Here is a 22,201-nt window from a genome sequence, read left to right as displayed (position 1 = left end):
GTGGCCTGTTCCAAAGTATGCAATTAAAAATGCACAATACTGCGGTTTTCCTTCTTCTTTCTCGTAGGGTCCATTTCCGATAATCTTTTCTCCTTCAGCTCAGCCCCTTTTTTCCTTTCCCTTTCTTTTTTCCATTCGCTTTTCCAATTTCCTTTTTTTTTTGAGGAGGAGGAGGAGGTAAGTTTAATGGAGCGTTCGAATGTGGTTGTCATCTGACAAGGCCGTGATTTATGGAACAGAAATGTAGCAGATGTTCATATTTGGGTTTATTTTATAACAACCAATAAATTTATGAGTTGTAGAACTACCTTCATCTTCACTTAAGTAGAACAATTTATGCCATGTTGATAGTACAAAAATATTCCCAATTTAAGAAAATCAATAAAACTGATTCCTACACATAATGAATTCACAAAATAAAATTAAGGGAATTGCTATAAGATGATGTTATAATACATATTTAAACATTGGTTTATGGAAATATTTCAGGTGTTCGTATTTGTGTGGTTTTATTTTATAACAACTAATGAATTTATGCCTTTTGAAATTAACTTTATTTGCCCTTAGAATGATGTAATTAATTATGCCATGTTGATATTAAATAAATATATTATTAAAAAAATAAATAAAACTGAGTTGACCCCTTAATGAATTCACAAAGTAAAATCTAAAGATTTATTTTATAGGCAATAGTAAAATTTATATTATAAAACAAATTTTAACCATTAGAATTTTATTATTTATTATTAATAATTTATATTTACATGTACTTTGTACGGGTGGTAAAAACCCTAAATATTATTATCATTCATTCGTTTCTCCCCTCTCTCTTGCAGGTCGTACTCGTATTTATACTCAGCATTGCATCCCTCATTATATACTTTGTTGATGCATCTAGCGAAGAAGTCGAAAGATGCCAAAAGTGGAGTAATAACATTACTCAACAGATCGATCTCGCATTCAATATATTTTTTATGGTTTACTTTTTTATACGAGTAAGTTGCCGACGGCCAAAACGACAGACAGAAAATACCAAACACTGAAAACTGACACACTAACCACACCAGCGCACACACTGAGTTGATTTAACAATTATTTGAATCAATTGGTTTGGAGCGATGATGATTTGAACGTTTTGGTTTATGCGAGAAATTCTTAAACATTCTTTTGTTCTTTTGTTCTTTCAATCTGACAATCTCCTTACAGTTCATAGCGGCGTCCGATAAGCTTTGGTTTATGTTAGAAATGTACAGTTTTGTAGATTATTTTACAATACCCCCGTCCTTCGTATCAATATATTTAGATCGAACATGGATCGGTAAGCGAAACACTCCCTATTAAATTAAAACCCTATCATAATAAAATTCCAAAAATGTTATATGCATACAAATCGGTGTTGATCAAGATTCAAGATTGAAGTATATCCTTAAAAACACACACACACAGCCACAATGAAATACGGTTGCAGTAACAGTACAGTAAACACTCACGAAGACCTACTTAACAAAGTGTCCTGATCGATTTGTATGCATGCAATGTGCCTTACTCTACATGTAACATCCCAAACAGCCTGTATCTCTATGCAATTTGTGTATTATCGCGAACAGGTCTTCGATTTCTTCGAGCGCTACGTCTCATGACTGTTCCAGATATTTTACAATATTTAAACGTACTAAAAACATCGAGCTCCATACGCTTGGCTCAACTAGTATCAATTTTTATATCCGTGTGGTTAACAGCAGCGGGCATTATACATCTGGTATGTAGAAAAATACACACGCACTCACACAAAACACACTCGACACACATACACACACGCGGAATGGGTTGTGCCTGATTGTGCGGATGACTCTGTGACGGGCCTTGCAGTGTGTGTGCGAGGAGCCAGTTCCAATTATCACGCATACGCCGCGTTGCAACCCGGTACAGAGCCCAAAACCAGGCACTTCCGATGCCCCACACTATATCTGTATCGATGTGTTTATGGAGTGTCCAAAGCAGCAAGAATGGATCCGCTGATGCGGCTGATAATTGCATTTGCATTTACTTAAAATTTAGCTGGAGAACTCTGGCGATCCGCTGGATTTTAATAATGCTCATCGTTTATCGTATTGGACCTGTGTCTATTTCCTAATTGTGACCATGTCAACGGTAGGATATGGTGACGTTTACTGTGAGACTGTCCTGGGAAGAACATTTCTCGTGTTCTTTCTGCTCGTCGGCTTGGTAAGTTCGCAAAATCGCAAAGCAAAAGCAAACGCACGCCAAGTGCCAGAAACCACAAATAAATACCCGTCTGAACACACACAGCAGATAAGTCTAAGCCTTCTTTTAGTCCTAACCGAGTACGTATATATGACCACTTTACCACTTTATTCAGATGTAGCCAATGTTTCTCTCTCCTAATCTCTGTCCGCCTCGATGCCCATTGAGTTTAGGTCCGGCCACAGCGGGGTTGGAAGTGCTGAAGTGTGTGAATGATTTAAGTTTTGGTTGCCGCCTAATCTACTTCTTACTAGTACAGTTGTGCTCAGAAACCATAGTTGAGTAGCCAAAGCAAGACCAGTATCCAGTATCAGTATCAGTACTAGCCAGAGTGTAGCACTCTCGATACTTTATACTCTATACTCTTAACACTATTATCGATACTGAATTCGAACTCTCTTAGCCGTAACCATACTATAGATTAACCATGCGTTGACCCCCTGCCCTTTGACCTCTCTTACGTAACTATAGACCTTATACTCAATACATTTGTTAATTGCATTTCTACTATGTACATGCCACGTTATGTAAATACATAGATGGACTTAATACCGCTGCACAAGTTTTGAATTATGGAACTTTATTTGAGGCCTTGCGGCTGAGTTTCGTATTTGCGTTTATGTCCTCCCAAAGTTTCGTTAGCTTACCTCATCCCACAAGCCTAACGCGTTTTCTTTACCTTACCTCTAACACACTCGGGTGACTCATTCGTTCACGCAGATCCATTCGATACTTTCTCCCATAACCGATTCTTATGCATGCAGTTACCTTATCACTTTTGAGTTTCCACTTTCGATTTGCTTTGGTTTTTGTAATGGCAGATTTGTAGACACCAAACACCAGAAATACCCACCACACACACAGCCAGGAGTCAGGGCTTTCTAGGGATCTAGATCGGTTAGAGCAGGGGCTTTTCGAATACATCCATGTTATACCTATACCGAAATAGTTAATGTTCTTGCATGCTTTAATGCTGGCTGCCGCATATTTGTGTTACCAATGCGAAACCAAACCAAACGCTTTTAGGTTTAACTACTATATAATATATCCCTTTTGGGTGTGAATGTCCTGGCCTGACTTCGAACCTACTTGAATCCGGTTTTCTTTTGTGCCCAAGTGCAAGTAATCGAATAATCATTGTAATAACAACTAGAATAAGCCTAAGACACATCCACCTATATCTCCTAACCAGTACATATATTTTTGCTGAATTGATTTTTGTTAATCTCGTGTTCGATGGAATATTTTAGGCAATGTTTGCCAGCAGTATACCGGAGATAATTGAACTCGTCGGTAGTGGCAATAAGTATGGCGGTGAACTGAAAAGAGAACACGGAAAGAGGTAGTCTATAAAACCCATAATAAAACATAATAATCGCATTTGTTGTGAAAAACACCCAGCTACATTCTAAAAATAATCCACAAAAAGTTATAAATCGCAATAAACTTAAAAGTATAACAAGAAACTATATAAAATCAATGAGCATAGTTTGATGCATTCAGTCAGGAACTATTGTATGATCAGGCCTACTATAAGACTTTCAAGCACAGTGCTAGGTTTGGTCGAACTACAAAAGAAAAATGTTGTAAAGAACACACATAATAGTAATTTGAACCCATCTAGGGTAAAGTGAAACAACAATTAGATAAATCACCTATTTCTGATATTGATTAAAGTCGATAAATTAATTAGTCTGTTACCCTTTCACTTTGTTTCCCTAATTTCATAGTATCTCTATGATCGCATATACAGTTGACTTACCCGCATCAATAAGTAGTTCAGCCGGCTCTTAAGTCGTTCGTTTGTTTAACTATTTTGTTCCTTGATATTATAAATATGTATTTCGAAACCCGAAACAGATATGACATTTGATAAATCATCAAACAAGTAATAAAGTAAAGTACAATTTTATCATTACGATTTGTACTTTGGTTCTTGTGTTTATTTATTCTACTTTACCATTTACCATTTTTGTTGTCTCGCAGTCAGAGACAATTAATCGGATTCGAACACACATTGATCTATTTGTACAAGTCATTAAACAATTTAATGTTCCATAAACTTAGGTTTTGTTTTCCACTTATATTTGTTTTCATTTCTTGATATTTGTGTTTTACTTGATTTATTTCGTTTCGTTGAACAATTTTTTTTTGAACTTTTTGGCAATGTCTATCATATATAATTCACTTTGTAGGCAAGCGTGAGTTCATTTTGGCCCATTTTACTTTTCAATTTTGTCTCCAGAATACCCCTTTGGATTCAAGTTATTATCTTTTGCCACTTTATACTTTGCCATGCTTTAAACGTTCTTTATTAACACCAGAGTTATGATACAAGATATGCGTTTATGAATTTGCAATTGTTCAAGGTTAATATATATTTATTTCGATATCCTAAAGCATTTGTGCAAACTATTTAGGCGCATTATTGTACCACATCCCACACAGATCTATAGAGTCCCCACTTAAGAACATCTACAACACAAGTCCCTCAAAAAGCATCGGTCACGCATTGATAAAAGTAATTAAATTATCCAAAGTCATAACACGTCATAACGTAAATCAAATCGTATATTTTTGAAGAGAGCAAACTCGAGTCACAATGTGTATTTTTTAATTTCCTTTTTATTCCTATTAAATATTTAACTACATTTGTCAGTCTCGCTGGACCATTTTACTATACCATAAGTAAAGTTCACCCAAAAGGCCTTGCCCAATTTCGATCCTGAGGCTGGGACTGCCTTGGAAATTCGGTGGACCGAAGATTTGCTTTTCCTCACCCTACTAATTTATTGAATCCGACCAATCTGCAGCGTACTTGTACCCCCTACTACTCATAGTAAAGCGTAACTAGGATTGTACAAAGTACAGCATTTCAATAGCGTAATATCTAGCGCACTACCAACAATATTTCCAGAGGGGTTCAAATATGTCTCTGTCTAGGCCCCAGCACTATCGTATACTGTAAACTACAAATGTAAATTATTAGTTGTAAACAAGTAAGAGTACAGTAAATACTATAGATGCCGTTGACTAAATGCGAACTCGTGGCGAGCAGTCGTGTAAAGTAATGTACAATTAGCCCTAAAGTATCTGTTTCTGATGGAGTGAGTGTCGTGAATAGGTGTAAATAAAGGAGTGAGTGCGATGTGAGTGCCTGGAGTGAATATGAATATGAATATGAGTATGATTGCGGGTTGAGCGGTTCCCATTCTGCACTGTTCTTCGTCGTCAGCGTCAACGTCAACGTCGTCGTTGATTTGTGCCCAAAAAACTGTACGCATAATAATTTAGTCCATTTCTTTTAAAGCCACACACACTCTAACACACACCATGAGTTTATGAATTTTGTAGCCCAACAGAACAGTAAACAAAACGATTTAAAAAACAGCAATACTAGCAATACTGAAAAAACTGAACTGAACCCTCCTTTTTGGCACGTCTCAATCAATCTAAATGTGTATGTGTGTTGTTGAATTTAGGCCGTTTTCGCTAGTTGGATACCAGAAATCACTGAACTGGCTGCCCAAAGAAGCAAATATGGTGGAACATATAGCAAGGATCCTAGAAAAAGGTACACGAACACGTTGCTGGCTGTACCGCTAAGAGAAATTACCAAAACTATACAACACGAAACTAATAAGATAAACAAGAAATGATTATAAAAACAAACAAATACCAAAAACACCGCAGCAATCGAAGAATCTCGAATTCTATTTGTATTACAAAATTATCTTTACCTAACTTCAGTCAATGAACCAACAGCTTTTGTATTATTTCCTTATGTTTCGTTACGTTCCACCTTTTTCTTGAACATTTTTTCGACGTCACCTGGAATTGCATAAAAATGCCAAACTCTGACTGTTAACAGATGACAGTTTGCAACCAAATTATCTTGTTTTGTTATTTTCATAAAGCTTAACCAAAGGAAAAAAAAAACTTAAGAGAAAAAGCAATTAGGACTTGAAAGGCATTGGTTTCTTGGCGGCATGTGTCAGTATTTAGTTAACCAACAAAACAAAAAGGAAACACATTCGAAGAATCATGGCAAATATTATACAAAAATCAATGGAATAAACTTATTCCGTGCAAGAGATATAATTTATGTAATTTACTTGTCAAATCCTTCTGTAATTCTTATTGTCGCTCACACACATTATACTTATTGTTTTAAACTATGGCTTCATTTTTGCGTGCGTTTCATTAGGCTTACTGTTTAGCTAGAGAGATAAGTTGTTAAATTCATAAATTGCTTCACACATCAAAGAAATATTTTTCTTGTTGGTGCCTGTGGGTATGCAACACTTTTTGTCGTCTAAAGTTCGAAATCTCTGGGCCGTTTTACCCCTCTTGGTTCACTAATCTTCATTGTAAATTTTAATGCAGACTTTTGCTAACTAACCAAGGCTTTTAAGATGGGCTCCCGCATTTGTTGTGTTCGATTTGAAGCATGCTCATTTCAAACTTTTGGTAGTCAACAAAACCAACAAACAGTATGATATACGATCACCAACTGACACTACATTTTGCAAAAAATAATTTACAGAAGTATTTGAAAGTGTTCCCCAGGCGACTTGCTGCAAAGTCCCTCTAGTAAAAGTGAAAATAAAAGTTGAAAAAGGGCTAAACTCTCGCTGTATATGAAATGTGTAATTTTTGAGTTCGTCTTTGGTTTCTATTTAGTTTTGTGGTTGGATTTTGATTGTTACCGTACATAGACCAGAGCCACTTTTGCGTGTTTTTATGCAACTTCAGCTGCGTCATTGATTTTGAGTTCGAAGTGCTAAGCTCCAAAACTAGCGCTGAATCAATATACATATGTAAGAATTATACCTATTCTTTTTACTGGCTTCTCCCCTTCGTTACCGAAATGCATTTTTGTTAAACTTGAATTTGAAATGTTTGTTTGTGCGTTGGTTTCATTATATTCTAATCTATTCTATTCTATTCTATTCTATTTTCGGTTGGAACACACCTACACCCAGTTGCTGCTTTGGTTCCCGCATAGAGTTTTGATTTCCAAACACGATTTCCATATTTTTTCCACTTGTTCCTATATGCGATACATACATTAATAAAGTTGCAGTAGTTACAATTACAATTACAGTTACAATTTTTGCAATTTCAACTTATCCAACATACTATATCGATTACTTGTAATTTATTTACCATACCAATACGAAACTAATTCCACACACCTTACCTAATCAATCAATCTAATCATCTATATTTCAAACTCGTTAATTTGCTTGCACCCACTTTGTATGCCGCAGCCACGCATAAAATAAAACAAAAACTAAAATGAAACGAAACGAAACGAAACCAGCACGAAATTGGCGCCTTTTGGGCGCTGAAATATGTTTTTACGATGATCATCATTTAGAGGAATTTTGATATTTGTGTACATGTAATCAGTAAAGAGTTGCAGTATCTTTTGATCGTATTCAGTATCAGTATCAGCATCATGTCTTCACACTATCTTTAACTATTTCCCGTACCGAACCGATTCCCACCCGATACGATATCCAACACTCACACACATATGTGCGGTTTAGTCTGTTAGAATCACCCGATTTTAGTAGTCGTAGCTGAGATTTTAGGCACTGAAACCCACCACAAAGACGAAGTCGAAAGCCAGTTTTCCGTCGATGTGTGTGCGTGTGTACTTGGCACTTACATAGTCTTTGAAATATGTTAACTATATGTACATTCCGTATTCTTATCACACACACGTTACCCCAAGAAACCATTAGAGCCATAAGAAACTAGCTGCAAGCCGTTGAAGCGGCGACTTATGAAGATAATAAGACCAATTTGTTGCATACCTTCTGTTTATTTGATCTCATTTACTGTGTTTTTTGAGTTTTCTTGTTTCCGGTTTAAAAGAATGATTTCAAGACGTCCACAACAACAGATAGAACAACAAGAACCACCAGCAGCGATACAGCAATCAGACATCCGAGTCGAAATGATCCACCTGGCTGCCGATTTACGTATATCATGTACTTTTGTAGGGGTCCTTATTCGAGTCGTTCCCCTCATAGTCTCTCTACTTTCTCCACCCTCTCTGCTGATCCTTCGGGCCACTTTCTCTTTGTCTTTGTCTATGTCATGTGTCAAACAAAACGAAATTTGTGTAATGCTTTTTATTTAAGTTTAACAACAATCCAAAAAACAAAAAGAACAAAAATACTTCACTGTCATCATTATCTTTCATACTGTAAACAGGCGATTTTTGCAAGTTGTATACCTGAGATTATAGACTTGATTGGAACAAGAGCCAAATATGGGGGCACATTAAAAAATGAAAAAGGGCGAAGGTGAGACAAACCAAATTTTCTTACAATCAAAACAATTCAAAAACAATTAATCAACAAACTGATTAAAACAAAAATTATATAAAAAATTCTACTACAACAACAACTACAATAAAAATACTACCACAAAAATAAAATACCAATCAAAAATTTAAGCCAACAACAACAACAGCCTAAATTCACCCTCAAATTAAAAAACTAACCAACAACGAGTATTTATGTTTCCAAAAGTAAACACCAAATCAAAATGAAATTTCTGCCAAAAGCAGTTGAGTAAAGATAATTTACTTTTAGTTTGCGCTTCATTCATGCCAAACGTTAAGCGAGTGTGGAAAAGTAGCTGAAATTTGATTTTGATTCTACCCAAAAAATAAAACAAACTCCAATAGATACACACCCCAACAATCTAACACAAGCTATCCACACGAATGCCACCACAAAACATGGCCAAGCCAACCAACCGACCAATCCACCCACCCACCAATCGCAATAATCATCATCAGCAACTCAAGCGAACACACACAAAATATATTACTCATACGCCCGGTAGGAGCGCTTGGCAAGCTCAGGACGGCACATAAACAACAGTGACAACACACACACACACAGCATTTGTACAGTCGAACTATCCAGGCCATCAATCAAAATCAGCCAATCAATCAATCACTCCACTCACCCAGCCCAAATTCGGACTCAAAACATTTAATCGATCAAACACTCACCGCCACAACAACAGCCCACACAACAATTGAAAAAAGCGAAAATCAACAAGAAAATTTAAACTAAAATACCCATATATTGCTTATATGAAAAACAAAACGAAACCAAAAAAAGAACAACAAGTATATGTTTTAGTTCTCGAACAACTCATTTTGCGTTGGTTGTATTTCAGTTTCCTTTTCCTTTTCGTTCTGCGACCTAGACGTGTCTACTACGTAGCTCAGTGCGTATCCGTAATACCCGAAACGTAACTTAGGACGTCATTAGTTACGTTTTCTTACGTTACGTTTACGTTTCGCCCATCGACTTGTGTTTTTATTTGCCAGTTTTGATTTTTGTGTTCTTTGAATTGGCATTTTGCAGGTATCGTATTTGAGAATCGTACCACATACAATCAATTGTTTCGTACTTAAAATACTATTCTGAGTGTATCTACTACTATATCATGTGCGTACTCTTAACTACCAAATGCTATCTTGTTGTGAGTTTCCATTCTACATCCCGAATTTGAACGCCAAATTATGAACTTACTCTTCTGCTACTTTCTACTCTCTATATCGTACTCTTACATCCTGATCTTGAACCTAAATTCTTTAGCTCCTATCTTTTCGTTTGATTTGCACGTTCCTCTTCAGTTTCCGAAATCGTGTTCGATTCTGAGTATATTATGGTTTCCCTTCCTTTTTATTATTTTTGTGAACTTACCTAGAAACGAATTGGATACGTGTAACTTGCAGGTCGTCCTGCAAGCGAGTGTGAAGTCAGAGCTGATGATTGGCAGTAACCGAAATTCCATTTGCGTAAACTCTTAAGTTTGTCTCTTTTCTGTATGCCATACCATCCTAGCTTCGTTTTGCATTTGTATTAGCCCTTGAAGTGAATCAGTGATTGGTGTTTATTATTGTGTTACATTATCGTAATTGTCTATATAGTCCTTGCTATCGAAGTCGTAACTCGTATATATATATCTATATATATAAATAAATATATACATGCGTATTGTATATCCATTTTAAACGATTTATCATTGAACGATAATAATGCATACTAAATACAATAATAATAACATTAAAATAACAATAATATCGATTCGATTGTATACGTAAATGTTAGAATCCATATAATTCAAAATGTACACACACATGCATAGAGTCGTACTCTCTATAGACTTTTTCTCCCCAAGTACAGACAGCAATTTGTAAATACTAAGCAATTTTCACGGAAGACTTCAATTTGCTCAATATTTTTGTCTAGAAATGTAACATATTAGAAAACAGCTTTGCCACCTCGACGACAGGCAACAGGAATCATCTATGTGCGTGTAACTCCAAAACAAATCAATAAAGCCTATTAATCAATACAACCCATATACCCTCCCACATATTTTACTCTTTCTCTCCATATATATCTTTCTATCTTCAAACTTCAAACTCTTCAAAATCAGTTATCGGCCACTATCCGTGTTGTAGTTCTTGTACAACTTTTATATACTATTCCCTATGCTGTACTATACTAAACTATACTATACACAACTATGAACATTAAACTCTTTTGCCATTATGATTTCGATATTTTCCTCTTCTTTGCGAACTTCTGTTTCAACGAACATTCGAATACAATGGTATGATCAACCAATAAAGCGATAAATAACCATAACTACAGTACACACACAGACCCCTAGAGTAAACAATTCGAACCGGAGTCTGTAACTCCACTTTACGTAAATCAGTGTTGTGTATGGATTGCCCCTGCCCAGCTTGTTCGGATCAGGATGAAGATCAGGATCAGGCAGCATCGTTGTGTGATTTGTTGCGACCCCGTTCGTCTAGCTAAGGGACCTCTGATGAGGACAGAATAATATTGCTCGTTTAAGAGTTCTGAGAGTACCATCAAACGCAACCGAACCCATCGATTCCACCACCATATCCGTATCCGAGCCCCTCAAAATCTCAGCATACACACACCTCCTCCTGTCTCTCCGCAACTCTGTCTCTCTTCCAAGATCTCAACTATCCACAGTTTTTGATTTCCTCAACAAAACCCACTCACATTCATTGCACATTTCTGAGCGATCGATTTGACGCATTGAAATTACTATAATTTATGTTTTCTCATTCCGAGCAGCGACGCTGTGTGAAAATAAAACATTGGAAATGCGTGGCCAGGCATCAAATATTAAACCTTCTCACCTTCTATATTTATATAATTTCAAGAAAAACCACAAATAATGTCACCATTCGTTTCACTAGCTGCAGCAATGAAAAGAAAAACAAAAAGCAACACAAGAACTAATCGAATGTAGTGCATTTATTTCTTTTGATTGTTCGTTAAATGCAAATTGAAGTTCTTTTTCCTTTTTAGCGACCAATTCGAACACAATAATTTATCGTCACCGTAGAGTTGAAGAGTTGTACAGCCTTGCATCCAAATTCGATCTACAAATAAAACATTTAACAGATCACAATCATGACATCGATCATTCATGATTTGATTTTTTCTAGACGAGTAGGTTTTTGATTTTGTTCTACAGTCGGAGATTCACTGACATTTTTGAAATATTTTTATGGACTAAAAACATTTTTTTTTCTCTGGAGGACCTTGTGGTCTTTTTGGCTTATTGATTTTATACTTTGATTGTCCTAGACTTTGTAGCTAGACACTTGGGTGTTTAGTGATCGTGGCTCTTGTGATGTCTATTCCATGGTCTTTGAAGCACACCCACATACTCTCACAACCTCACAAACATCCAACACACTCGAAAAAAATGTAGAAGTATGCATGTGTAGTGGCACTGACACTCACTTTTTATTAGGTATGGGAAGAATGCCTGCCCGGTTTGCCTGACTGCCTGATTGCATGACTGTGACTACAGTAAATACCCAACAAATTAATCTATTGTATACTTAGCACCCGTAGCAGTAAATGGAATGAGAGTAGTGTATCATATAATGTGTATATAGAAACAATAATGCGTTGGCCAGTTGCTGACTAATTTTGATGCTTTACTTGATGCATGTAAGTTGATTACTACCAAAATGGTGTGCGTAGCTAAGCCTTTACCTAGAACCGTATTGATTTTATATACTTATCATTTCGATTGGCAACTGCCATCGCAGTGGCGCCAAGGTTCTTATTTTGTGACAATTTTAGTTTATTGCCATTGATTGATTTGTGTACAAGCCCCTGGGGTAGCAGACTAAATTCATGCATTTGCATTTATCATTTGAGTTTTAAGTTTCTATTATGAGTTCGTGTATTTTGTATAATTTTGATAAACGATTTTGATTTCCAAGAAAATGCAAAGTAATTACTTTACCACCAAATAATACTGACAAGCCATAATGATAACCATAACAAGGCAACGACAAGCAGTTGATAAATAATACAAACAGATCAAAGCATAAATCAATATAAAGAAATATACAGAAATACAAAACAATGAATATACTCGTATATATAGCCTCACCAAAGGACATGCACTCATTCGAACACATTCAAAGCACTTAAACACACACTCACACACACACACACAAAGACACTGACAGCATATGTACTATATTATAAAGTTGGCTTAATGGCAGATGAGATGAATAATTCGGCTAAAGAATTGAATTTAATTTAATGACAATGACTTGAACTAAATTCAGTTTTCTTTTTTCTGCTTAATCGCACACTAACACTAATACTGAAACACTGAAACATTGCAACACGCTCACACCTCATTGAAAACATCAACATACGTCACACATGTAAAGAGCTTAACTACATTCCACATTAGATTTAAGCCAACTTGTTGCATTAATCGTATAAATCACTGCCAATACGTGGAACTAATCTATTTCTCTTTCCCCCCACACAAGACACATTGTGGTATGCGGTCACATAACATACGAATCCGTGTCGCATTTCCTGAAGGACTTTCTCCACGAAGATCGGGAGGATGTCGATGTCGAAGTGGTCTTTCTCCATCGGTAAGTCCATCCAGAGTCCGACTAGCGTTTAAGCAGAAGCATAACCTGTTTACAACCGTAATGCTAATTTGTTGTGTCGTTGTTTATTTTTACTTTTCATTTGATAAATGTACTTTCGATTGAGTTTTAAATGAAATCAGCAGCAAGAATACAAATTAGTGCAGTACCTAAGCAGAAAAATCAGAGAATGAATTAGAGGTCAGCGGCAGCGTTTTAAATAAGTAACTTCAGACATTTTGCTCACAAATAATTAGCAGCTGCTGGCCACTAACTCGATAGTTTGGAGTCCGATTCCCAGCCAGTTAAGTTAGTTCAAGGCACTTTTTTAAGTATTTAAACTAGCGACTAGCAAACACACAGTCAGTGGAATTTTTTTTACTATATATAATATTTTAATTTCGAAATACCTCTTTTATTTTTACTTCGTAAATATTTATGCCTAAACTCAACTATATATATGCCATATCATGTAATGTAATGTAAATGTAAACCAAATAGCAAAGAGCCTGACCTGGAGCTAGAGGGACTGCTGAAGCGTCACTATACCACAGTGGCCTTTTTTCAGGGCACTATGATGAACGCAGTCGACCTGGAGCGAGTCAAGGTACACAAACACACACCGATACACCAAGACACCACCCACATCCACACCAACACCACTACACTCACAGACACAGACACACCTACAGACACAGAAAAAACCAGTGAAGACACGCAGAAATAACCAAAAACGATTTACTCGAGCCCCGATTGTCAGGTGTCCCAGCAAAATCAACACCAAGAAAAACAACTCATTAAAAACCCTGTAAATGTTTTTGCGCCCGTGGCCAGAAAACACGCCCACAACATAGTTCTTCAACAGCTAGGATGCAACTTCACTCTGTTTGCCCTCCAATTCAAATCGAAAATTATAAAAAATACCTTTCGCTGCTGACCACTCACAGCAATAAAAAAACCTCACGCGCCCTTCCTCGATCTTTATATACATATATAATATATATGCCATAAATCTATGCTCGCTCTCACTTTGAACTTAAAAAATTCAATTATGTTTATTTTTATCGCAATTTTATAGCATTATTATGGCATTATTATTAATTGTTTCCGGTTGCTGCTGATGAGGCTTTCGTAAAAAGCATTTTCTTTACACTTCCTCTCAGAGCTTCGTGATAAATGATGTTAATAATAATTTTAGATAGATTTTAGTTAAGAACCCCCCGTTCACCTTATCCCTCCTTAGTTTATCGTTTTACGTTGGCTTAAAGTATTGTACCCCGCTTAATGGAATGACTTTCTTAGCTAATTTTCTGATATTTAATTTTAATCCAAAAACGAGCCGACGCTTACGAATATCTCACACATTTTATTATATTTTACATTTTCTAATCGTAGAAATCAAAAGTTTAACTCATAATCCTTTTGTAATATATCTGTGAAGTTTTTATACTCTCATAGAACTTATTTGGTATTGAGAGCTTAGTTAAGTAATGTTAACTAGTATTTAAGCAGATTTTTTGTCTAGAGCATAGTTCTAATATAAGTAAGGAGAATACGAAGTTTATATTTTAGTTCAGTTTAGTTTTAATAACTCACAACTTTGTTGCACCTTTGGCTTGGAGATTTTCTTTAACAGTTGTCTGCATCGTTTGTTTTTCCTTTTTTTTATTTGCATATTTGCGGACTCCGAAAATCGCACCATAATCATATATGTGTATATTGTTTGTTGTGTTTCGAACACCAACCCACACACGTGCAACGATATTCTTCTGTTTCTTTCAATACAATCCAATCTACGTAAACTCTGTGTACATTGGAATCATTGAAAACTCTAAAAACTTTGTATTATTTTCCCAAAAAAAAAACAAAAACCACGATAAATCGAAATGAAAATGAACACAATTTCAAATGAAAAATTATAAAGTAAACCACCCGATTTGGAACTTGAGGGTTTGTTCAAACGTCATTTCACCACCGTGGAGTTCTTCCAAGGAACCATTATGAATCCGATCGATCTGCAGAGGGTTAAGGTAAAACAAAAATGTATTTTCATTTTATCCGTTCTATATGTTTGTTTGTTCGTTTGCTTTCGTTCCTATTTCGTTCATTTACCCTATATTCCTTTCCGTGTCTATTTTCGTCTCGACCTGTGAGCTTTGGTTTCATTATGTTATGTATTAACCGAATCCCAGAATAAGCGTACTTCTACTTCTTACGTACCTATACCCTTACTTGTTTATGTAACGAACGCTCAAATGTAATTAAAACCTGCCTATTAATACAATACTCTATGTATGTTATGTGTGTAATGTCTGTCTTCATGTGAAAGCGATGTTCGTGCAACACATGTGCAAAGTATGCGACCATTGTGCATTTTCCGGGCTTAGTTTAGTGTACAACACACCATCACATTTGTCGGTACATGTATCCTTTGGCCCAGCACTCGCCTAGCCATTTGAACATAATCAAAATAAATAAACATACTCTCGCAGAAACTACACAGAACACACAGTAAATTGATGTTGACATTGTTGTGCAAAAACTAAAGGAATTAATTTTAATTTATCCTTATTACAACGATTAACATAAATGTAACTTCTTATTTATGTATGTGCTAAGTATTTTACTGTAATTGTTAAGTTAATTGTTAACTGTATAGTATGGATTAAAAAGGATTTGGCAAGGGGTAAAGAAGAATATTTTTTTAATTTCTGTTCAAATTATTTTTTAGCCGAAAGTCTTAAGCCATGAAATTAATCTAATTGTAATGAAAATAGTTGTTTGGTTTATTGGCTTATAACTGATTTAAAATCACCGGTTTGGGCTTATCAAAATATTTGAATCGTTATATAAACTGGTGCTTTTAAGCAATAACAGATATATTCGAATTATAAAAACGTGTAGGCAAGCATAATTAAATTTTCAACTCAACTTAAATGTTTAGGGCTAACAATATGTTATGCCATCATTAGGTACTTGACTTATCTATATATTTTGTGTATATATCAGCTTAATCGATATCCTTTGAATGGAAAATCTTGAGCAGCCTTCGCTTGGCCTTGTAAATCGCAATGTTGCGATAAGTATAGTCACTTGCCACCGTATCTAAGCTTATCTTTTGCATGTGGACTGCATGTCTTTAATCTCTAATACAGATGCTTGTAGCTAGTGCTAATCTATTGTCTAACGCCCACTTGAGTTGCTCTTAAGTTGTATGGGGCTTTGGTATTTGATTAAGTTGTTCCCATACACCGATCACCCCGATTCCTCTCTGTGTACTTGTACCCCACCCAAAGACATGCACCGAGCGTTCGCCTTATGATTTCTTAATGTGTCGTTAGTTTGGAGTTGAAACCGAAACGAAACAGCAACCCACCCTGCCACTGTACAACCGCTTACTATCTCCCCCATGAATTATCTCTAAATGAATACTACTCGTACCCCAAAAGAACCCAACTAAGTACGCAATGTATATGCAAGATATGTGGTATATGGACTCGATCGCAGCCAGATCGATCCAGAAACCAGAAACCAAAAACACTCACCTGTGGCATTTTAAGTACTCATACTCGTACCATAGCTGTCCAGTCGATGTGCGTGTAAACCGCTTACTAATTGTTAATATTGTGGACAATGCTCTAAACGTGACACCTCTGCAATATATACTCGTATTCACAATAACAGTAACAATACCAATCACTGAACCATAACAAACTACTTTGAACAGTTCAACATAACAAAACTAACTCACATGAGACAAACATCAAATGCCCATAGAAGACATAGTCTGACCATAACCAGCTAATCGGCTAGCCACCACAATCCATTACTAATCGGTATCTCTCGATCTTCCCATTTCTCGAATCCTTGGTATCCTTGGATCCTTGGATGCTTGGATTGCCCAGGTTCACGAAGCCGACGCCTGCCTCGTGCTAGCTAACAAATATTGCCAAGATCCCGACGCAGAAGATGCTGCCAACATCATGAGAGTCATCTCGATCAAAAACTACAGCGACGACATTCGAGTCATCATCCAGCTGATGCAGTACCACAATAAGGTGAGTGGGTCAATCAGACGTGTTTGTTAAGGATCTACAATTTAGAACATTTGACTACGTCATTTATTTTATTTTATAAAAGGCATTTTAAAGTGCAGAATTACCGAAATAACATCAATAAACCTCATTTCAGCTTGCATTACAAAATATATATACATTTTGTATTGTATGTTTAGAAAAATAAACGTAAAGTTATATGCAGTTCCTTAGTCTGGTTTGCAAACTAAATACTTGCATATAATATTTAAGAACATAACTATTTATTTTAAGAACTACACAATGTAAAACTGCACAATATTCGACTAGCTCAGTCGCACTTTATATAGCCTTTAATGTCACTTATAATTTATCATACATTTTATAAAATTAGTAAATTAATTTGAGATTTTAGGAAACAGATATTTAAGATCTTTGGGCACATTTAAAATCCTAATACATTAAAGTGGTTTAAAACATAGTACTTTTTTTTTGAACGTTTTTTCTTGTAGCAGTTTTTCCTAAATCCTTGCTTAATCCCTCCACAGGCGTACTTGCTGAACATACCATCGTGGGACTGGAAACAGGGCGACGATGTCATTTGTCTGGCGGAGCTAAAGCTGGGCTTCATTGCCCAGAGTTGCCTGGCGCCCGGGTTCTCGACCATGATGGCCAACCTGTTCGCCATGCGATCGTTCAAGACGGTAAGTGGGGACCAGTGTCCCAGAGATCAGGCCACTCACCAACGAAATACCAGACACACTCACACTACTGGCGCCCAGTGACCAGTGAAAGCAGGCCGGAAGCTAGATATTTTCCCGATTTACAGATTTACAGATCCGCAGACAATGTTCCGCCCAGGGTGTACCGATAACTGAATATACCGAATACCGATTACCGAATATATCAATCTCTAAATTACGTCTCTAACCCATAGTCGCCAGACATGCAGTCTTGGACAAATGATTACCTGCGCGGCACTGGCATGGAAATGTACACTGAAACATTGAGTCCCACATTTATTGGAATACCATTTGCTCAGGCCACTGAGTAAGTCACGCAGCTGGCAGTTTTCCAATTTTCCAACCATAAGCTATACCGTAATACTCGTACCAGAAAAAAAAAATAAAATACTATATCGTATCTACTACTACTACCTACTCTACTATTCTACTTGTTAATCGTGCAGCGTTGAACGAAAAAAAAACAAACAAAAAAAATATCGTACACCATGAACAACATAAGATATATTCGGCCTACAAGAAGAGGCTCAATTGTGATTTAAAGGAAATGTGGAAATGGAAAGTCACAATTGGGTCTCCTGTGGCCGGATAAACACCTCACATACACCACAAGTAAACACATAGTTATTTGTTTTCACTCAATTCTGATCGTCGTTGTAAATCTCTCTTTTGTTGATTGTTTTTTAATTTCTCTTGATAAAAGATCCGGCACGTTTACACCGATCTATGTGTTGCAACGTGTAAATGTGCCTGCCAGTGAACTTAGCTTATGATTTTATCAACCAGACACAGACACACACACAAAAACACAAAAACACACAGACACACAAACACACCAGCCAGACATTACACTGTGAAAATTAGTCGTTGTTTCAAGCAAATTCTTTATGTAATTGAGTGTTCTAAGTGTTCAAAATGCCTTCAGTGTTTGCAAATACAAAATATGGTTTCTTATCCTTCATTTTCAAAAGCAAACTTCAAAACTGCCTGGCCAACGGGCCTCAACCGACTCTTTATTTGAGGACAAACAAACACACACCACACACAAACAGACACACCCAAAATCGCTAATGTATGGTATCTGTGTGAGCGGATTGCTCCGAATCTCAATCTCAATCTGTCTCTCTATCTATCTATCTATCTATCTATCTATCTATCTATCTGTATCTGTTTCTCAGTAACAGTTCTAAGTTTGCAGCGTGCATTTTAGTTTGAGTTGGTTCCTTTCTTTTCCGTTTCTGATGGTTTCAGTTCGACCTTTTGATTTCTGCTCATTTGACACACGTTCGGTTCGGTTGAGTCTTGATCTTGATGCCACCCCAAAATGCTCGAAATGCCCGTGCCCGTGCCCTCTTCAAATAAAATATGTAAAGTTCGCCAGCTCGCCAGAAAGTGTACAGATACCCAGAGATCGAAGCAGTATTTCTATGACAAGCCAAAGCCAAGCTAAAGCTAAAGCCAAAGCCAAACCAAAGCCAATGCCAGAGTATGCAAATGCCTGACCCAGAAACAAGCACCATCCAAAAGCAGCAAGACACACTCTTTCAGCACCGACACTCGCCAGCTGTTGAAATGTATGACCCAGTATCCAGAATTCAGGTCCCAGCTATGACATGTCTACCAAGTAGGACTTGTCCCCAAACTCTGCTAGTCTACCAGTCTACTCCACCTGCCACAGCCACACCAAAACTTAACCAAACAAAACCAACCCAAACAGACAAACAAACCAAACCGATAATGCGCCACGTAGTAACTTTAGCGAAATTACTAAATGCAAACCACAACAAAACCATTTTCTAACTTTCAGTCACCAGACACACAGGCCTGGCAAAATGATTATCTTCAAGGTACAGGGTGTGAGATGTACACCGAAACCCTATCACCTTCATTTACCGGCATGACATTCCCACAAGCCAGCGAGTAAGACTCAAAAATGAGAAAATAGCGAAAAAAAAAAAATTATATGCAAACTGTATAAAAAATACTACTTCTACTACTACTACTACTACAACTTTTTGCATTGTACAAAATAAGTTTGTTTACCAATTCTTTTTCCTATTATTTAACAACTTGATTCGATTCCGTTTGATTTACTCTCCTTCCTCATAATAACAACCAACAACTAAACAACTGTTTGTCGCCTCTCCCACTCCCACCTCTGGCCATAAATATATCTCGAAACTCGAAACTCAACTAAAACCCATACTTTAGAACCATATAGCCACTGAAAGATCCAAACTAGCCACCAGAAGCAAGTGCGAACGCATTGAACAACCTGTATATTAAACCCACACTCATTTCGATTGGCTCAAAACTGCATCTGAGACCGTATTATCGTATACCCTATAGTATACGTTCTGTATACCGTAGTATCCGCAATCGCAATCGTAACCCCAACGTTATCCGTAATCCACAATCGCTTGCTAACTCCGAACTACGCTCGCTGCGATTCGTAGAGCGTCAGACACGTACACTGCAAATAATTTTAGAGAACCCACCACCGAACAGCTCCACTGCGAGTCCACCCCCGAAACCCGAACTCAATGCATGTGCAGAATGTTTTTTTAGAGTGTACCCTAGTTGGCAATGAACCGCAGTTTTGATTTCTTTTTAAGATCTTTTTGTTACATTTTTTCCTAGTTTACCTAAGCATTTTGCCTAGCATGCTTACTTTTGACTCGTCAATCGTCTTGATTGTTCGTTTTTTTTTTACAGTGTCGCTTCTGAGCACTCACCAATACAACGACACATACACACACACCACAAACACCCCACACACACTCACACAAAGTGCATGCCCTGTTTTTTGAGAGAGTTCGACTACACCTTTGTAGCATAATAAACTAGGTTCAATTACTTGTAAAGCAATAACTAGACTAAGTTGAAGCGAGATCGAGTGAGCAGGCACTGACTTGGCCCTACTTTCCCTACGTTTAGACTGTGTTTCTCGAAGCTGAAGCTCCTGCTGCTGGCCATCGAGATCAAGGGCGCCGAGGAGGGGGCGGACAGTAAGATTTCCATTAACCCGAGGGGGGCCAAAATCCAGGCCAACACCCAGGGTTTCTTCATAGCACAAAGCGCCGACGAGGTAAAGCGGTAAGAGATCGTCCCATAGGTCCATCAGGCCGATTCTGGTTACCATTTTTATCAATTAATATTTTATAATCGATATTTGAAACATTCTGATTCTGATTTAAATTAATATCTCATATATTATCGATGTCTTTGTTAGATATCTTGAACATAATCTGAAGACGTAATTAAAAAATAGAATTGAGTTTTATCGACATCTAATGTATTATCTATATATTTGTTCTATATATTGAGAAATTCTTTAATTGATCATTTAAAACCGTATCCGAATTTGACAAAAGTTGAAACCAGAAATGGCTTGTTTATTCCCGAAACTTTAAGTTAATCATCCTCTTCTGCAGTGCCTGGTTCTATTGCAAAGCCTGCCATGAGGACATCAAGGACGAGACGCTGATCAAGAAATGCAAATGCAAAAACTGTAAGCAAACCTTTGTACCAACTAGTTCCCAAACTACTTCTTAGAGTCTTTACGTATCAATGGATTTAATTTAACTTATCCTTTTTGATTTTAATATGTACTTGATTTGTTGTTTCGTTTCGTTTGTCAATCGAACGTGTTTCGAAGACAGCCAGAGGCGAAAAGCAATACAGAAACGATAGGCATTAGCCACTCGATTTTAGTTTGTAAGAAGGACCTAGCGAATATTGAGGCAGAAACTAGGTATAAGGCGCAACCGTTCCAACCTTTATGAATATCTAAATATTTTACCACTCTACCATGAATCTATTCGTATATTTTTACATATTTTTATACATAAATATCCATGTTTTTATTATATATTTATTATGTATGTGTGTTGGCGCGTGTGGCCTCGCTCTCAATGAAATCTAAACCAAAACTGCAACAACCACAACAACTAACTATGTAAAAACAAAATCAACAATACTACCCATTGGCATGGCTGCAACTCTGCGAACACCCCTCGCACACACACACTGTGTGCGTCTGTGTGTGTCGCACTTGCATCGTGTCAAACCAAAAAAAAAAAAAATACAATCAATTAAACCGAAATCGAATCGAATTAAATTCCAAATAATACAATCCAATGCCATAACTTTGC

General features: G+C 36.8%; 1 protein-coding gene across 39 annotated transcripts in view; it reads left to right on the top strand.

The window, feature by feature from the left end:
* Window positions 1-22,201, top strand: part of LOC128252802 (calcium-activated potassium channel slowpoke) — a 47,800-nt gene that overhangs the window by 12,615 nt on the left and 12,984 nt on the right. For 20 of the 39 annotated variants that reach the window (XM_052980852.1, XM_052980884.1, XM_052980879.1 and 17 more), the window contains 12 exons: window positions 837-995; window positions 1,207-1,318; window positions 1,608-1,759; window positions 2,059-2,226; window positions 3,516-3,607; window positions 13,163-13,273; window positions 15,195-15,300; window positions 17,176-17,328; window positions 17,853-18,008; window positions 18,242-18,354; window positions 20,985-21,143; window positions 21,482-21,558. In XM_052980852.1, coding sequence (XP_052836812.1) covers window positions 837-995; window positions 1,207-1,318; window positions 1,608-1,759; window positions 2,059-2,226; window positions 3,516-3,607; window positions 13,163-13,273; window positions 15,195-15,300; window positions 17,176-17,328; window positions 17,853-18,008; window positions 18,242-18,354; window positions 20,985-21,143; window positions 21,482-21,558 — 1,558 coding nt within the window. Of the gene's footprint in view, window positions 1-836; window positions 996-1,206; window positions 1,319-1,607; window positions 1,760-2,058; window positions 2,227-3,515; window positions 3,608-5,747; window positions 5,840-8,493; window positions 8,586-13,162; window positions 13,274-13,771; window positions 13,878-15,194; window positions 15,301-17,175; window positions 17,329-17,852; window positions 18,009-18,241; window positions 18,355-19,854; window positions 19,968-20,984; window positions 21,144-21,481; window positions 21,559-22,201 lie in introns of all 39 variants that reach the window. The other 19 variants (XM_052980892.1, XM_052980891.1, XM_052980864.1 and 16 more) reach the window with 9 other exon arrangements.

The sequence above is a fragment of the Drosophila gunungcola genome, chromosome 3R (genome assembly GCF_025200985.1).
Source record: "Drosophila gunungcola strain Sukarami chromosome 3R, Dgunungcola_SK_2, whole genome shotgun sequence".
Taxonomy (NCBI): Eukaryota; Metazoa; Arthropoda; class Insecta; order Diptera; family Drosophilidae; genus Drosophila; species Drosophila gunungcola.
This window is presented reverse-complemented; position numbering and strand designations above follow the sequence as displayed.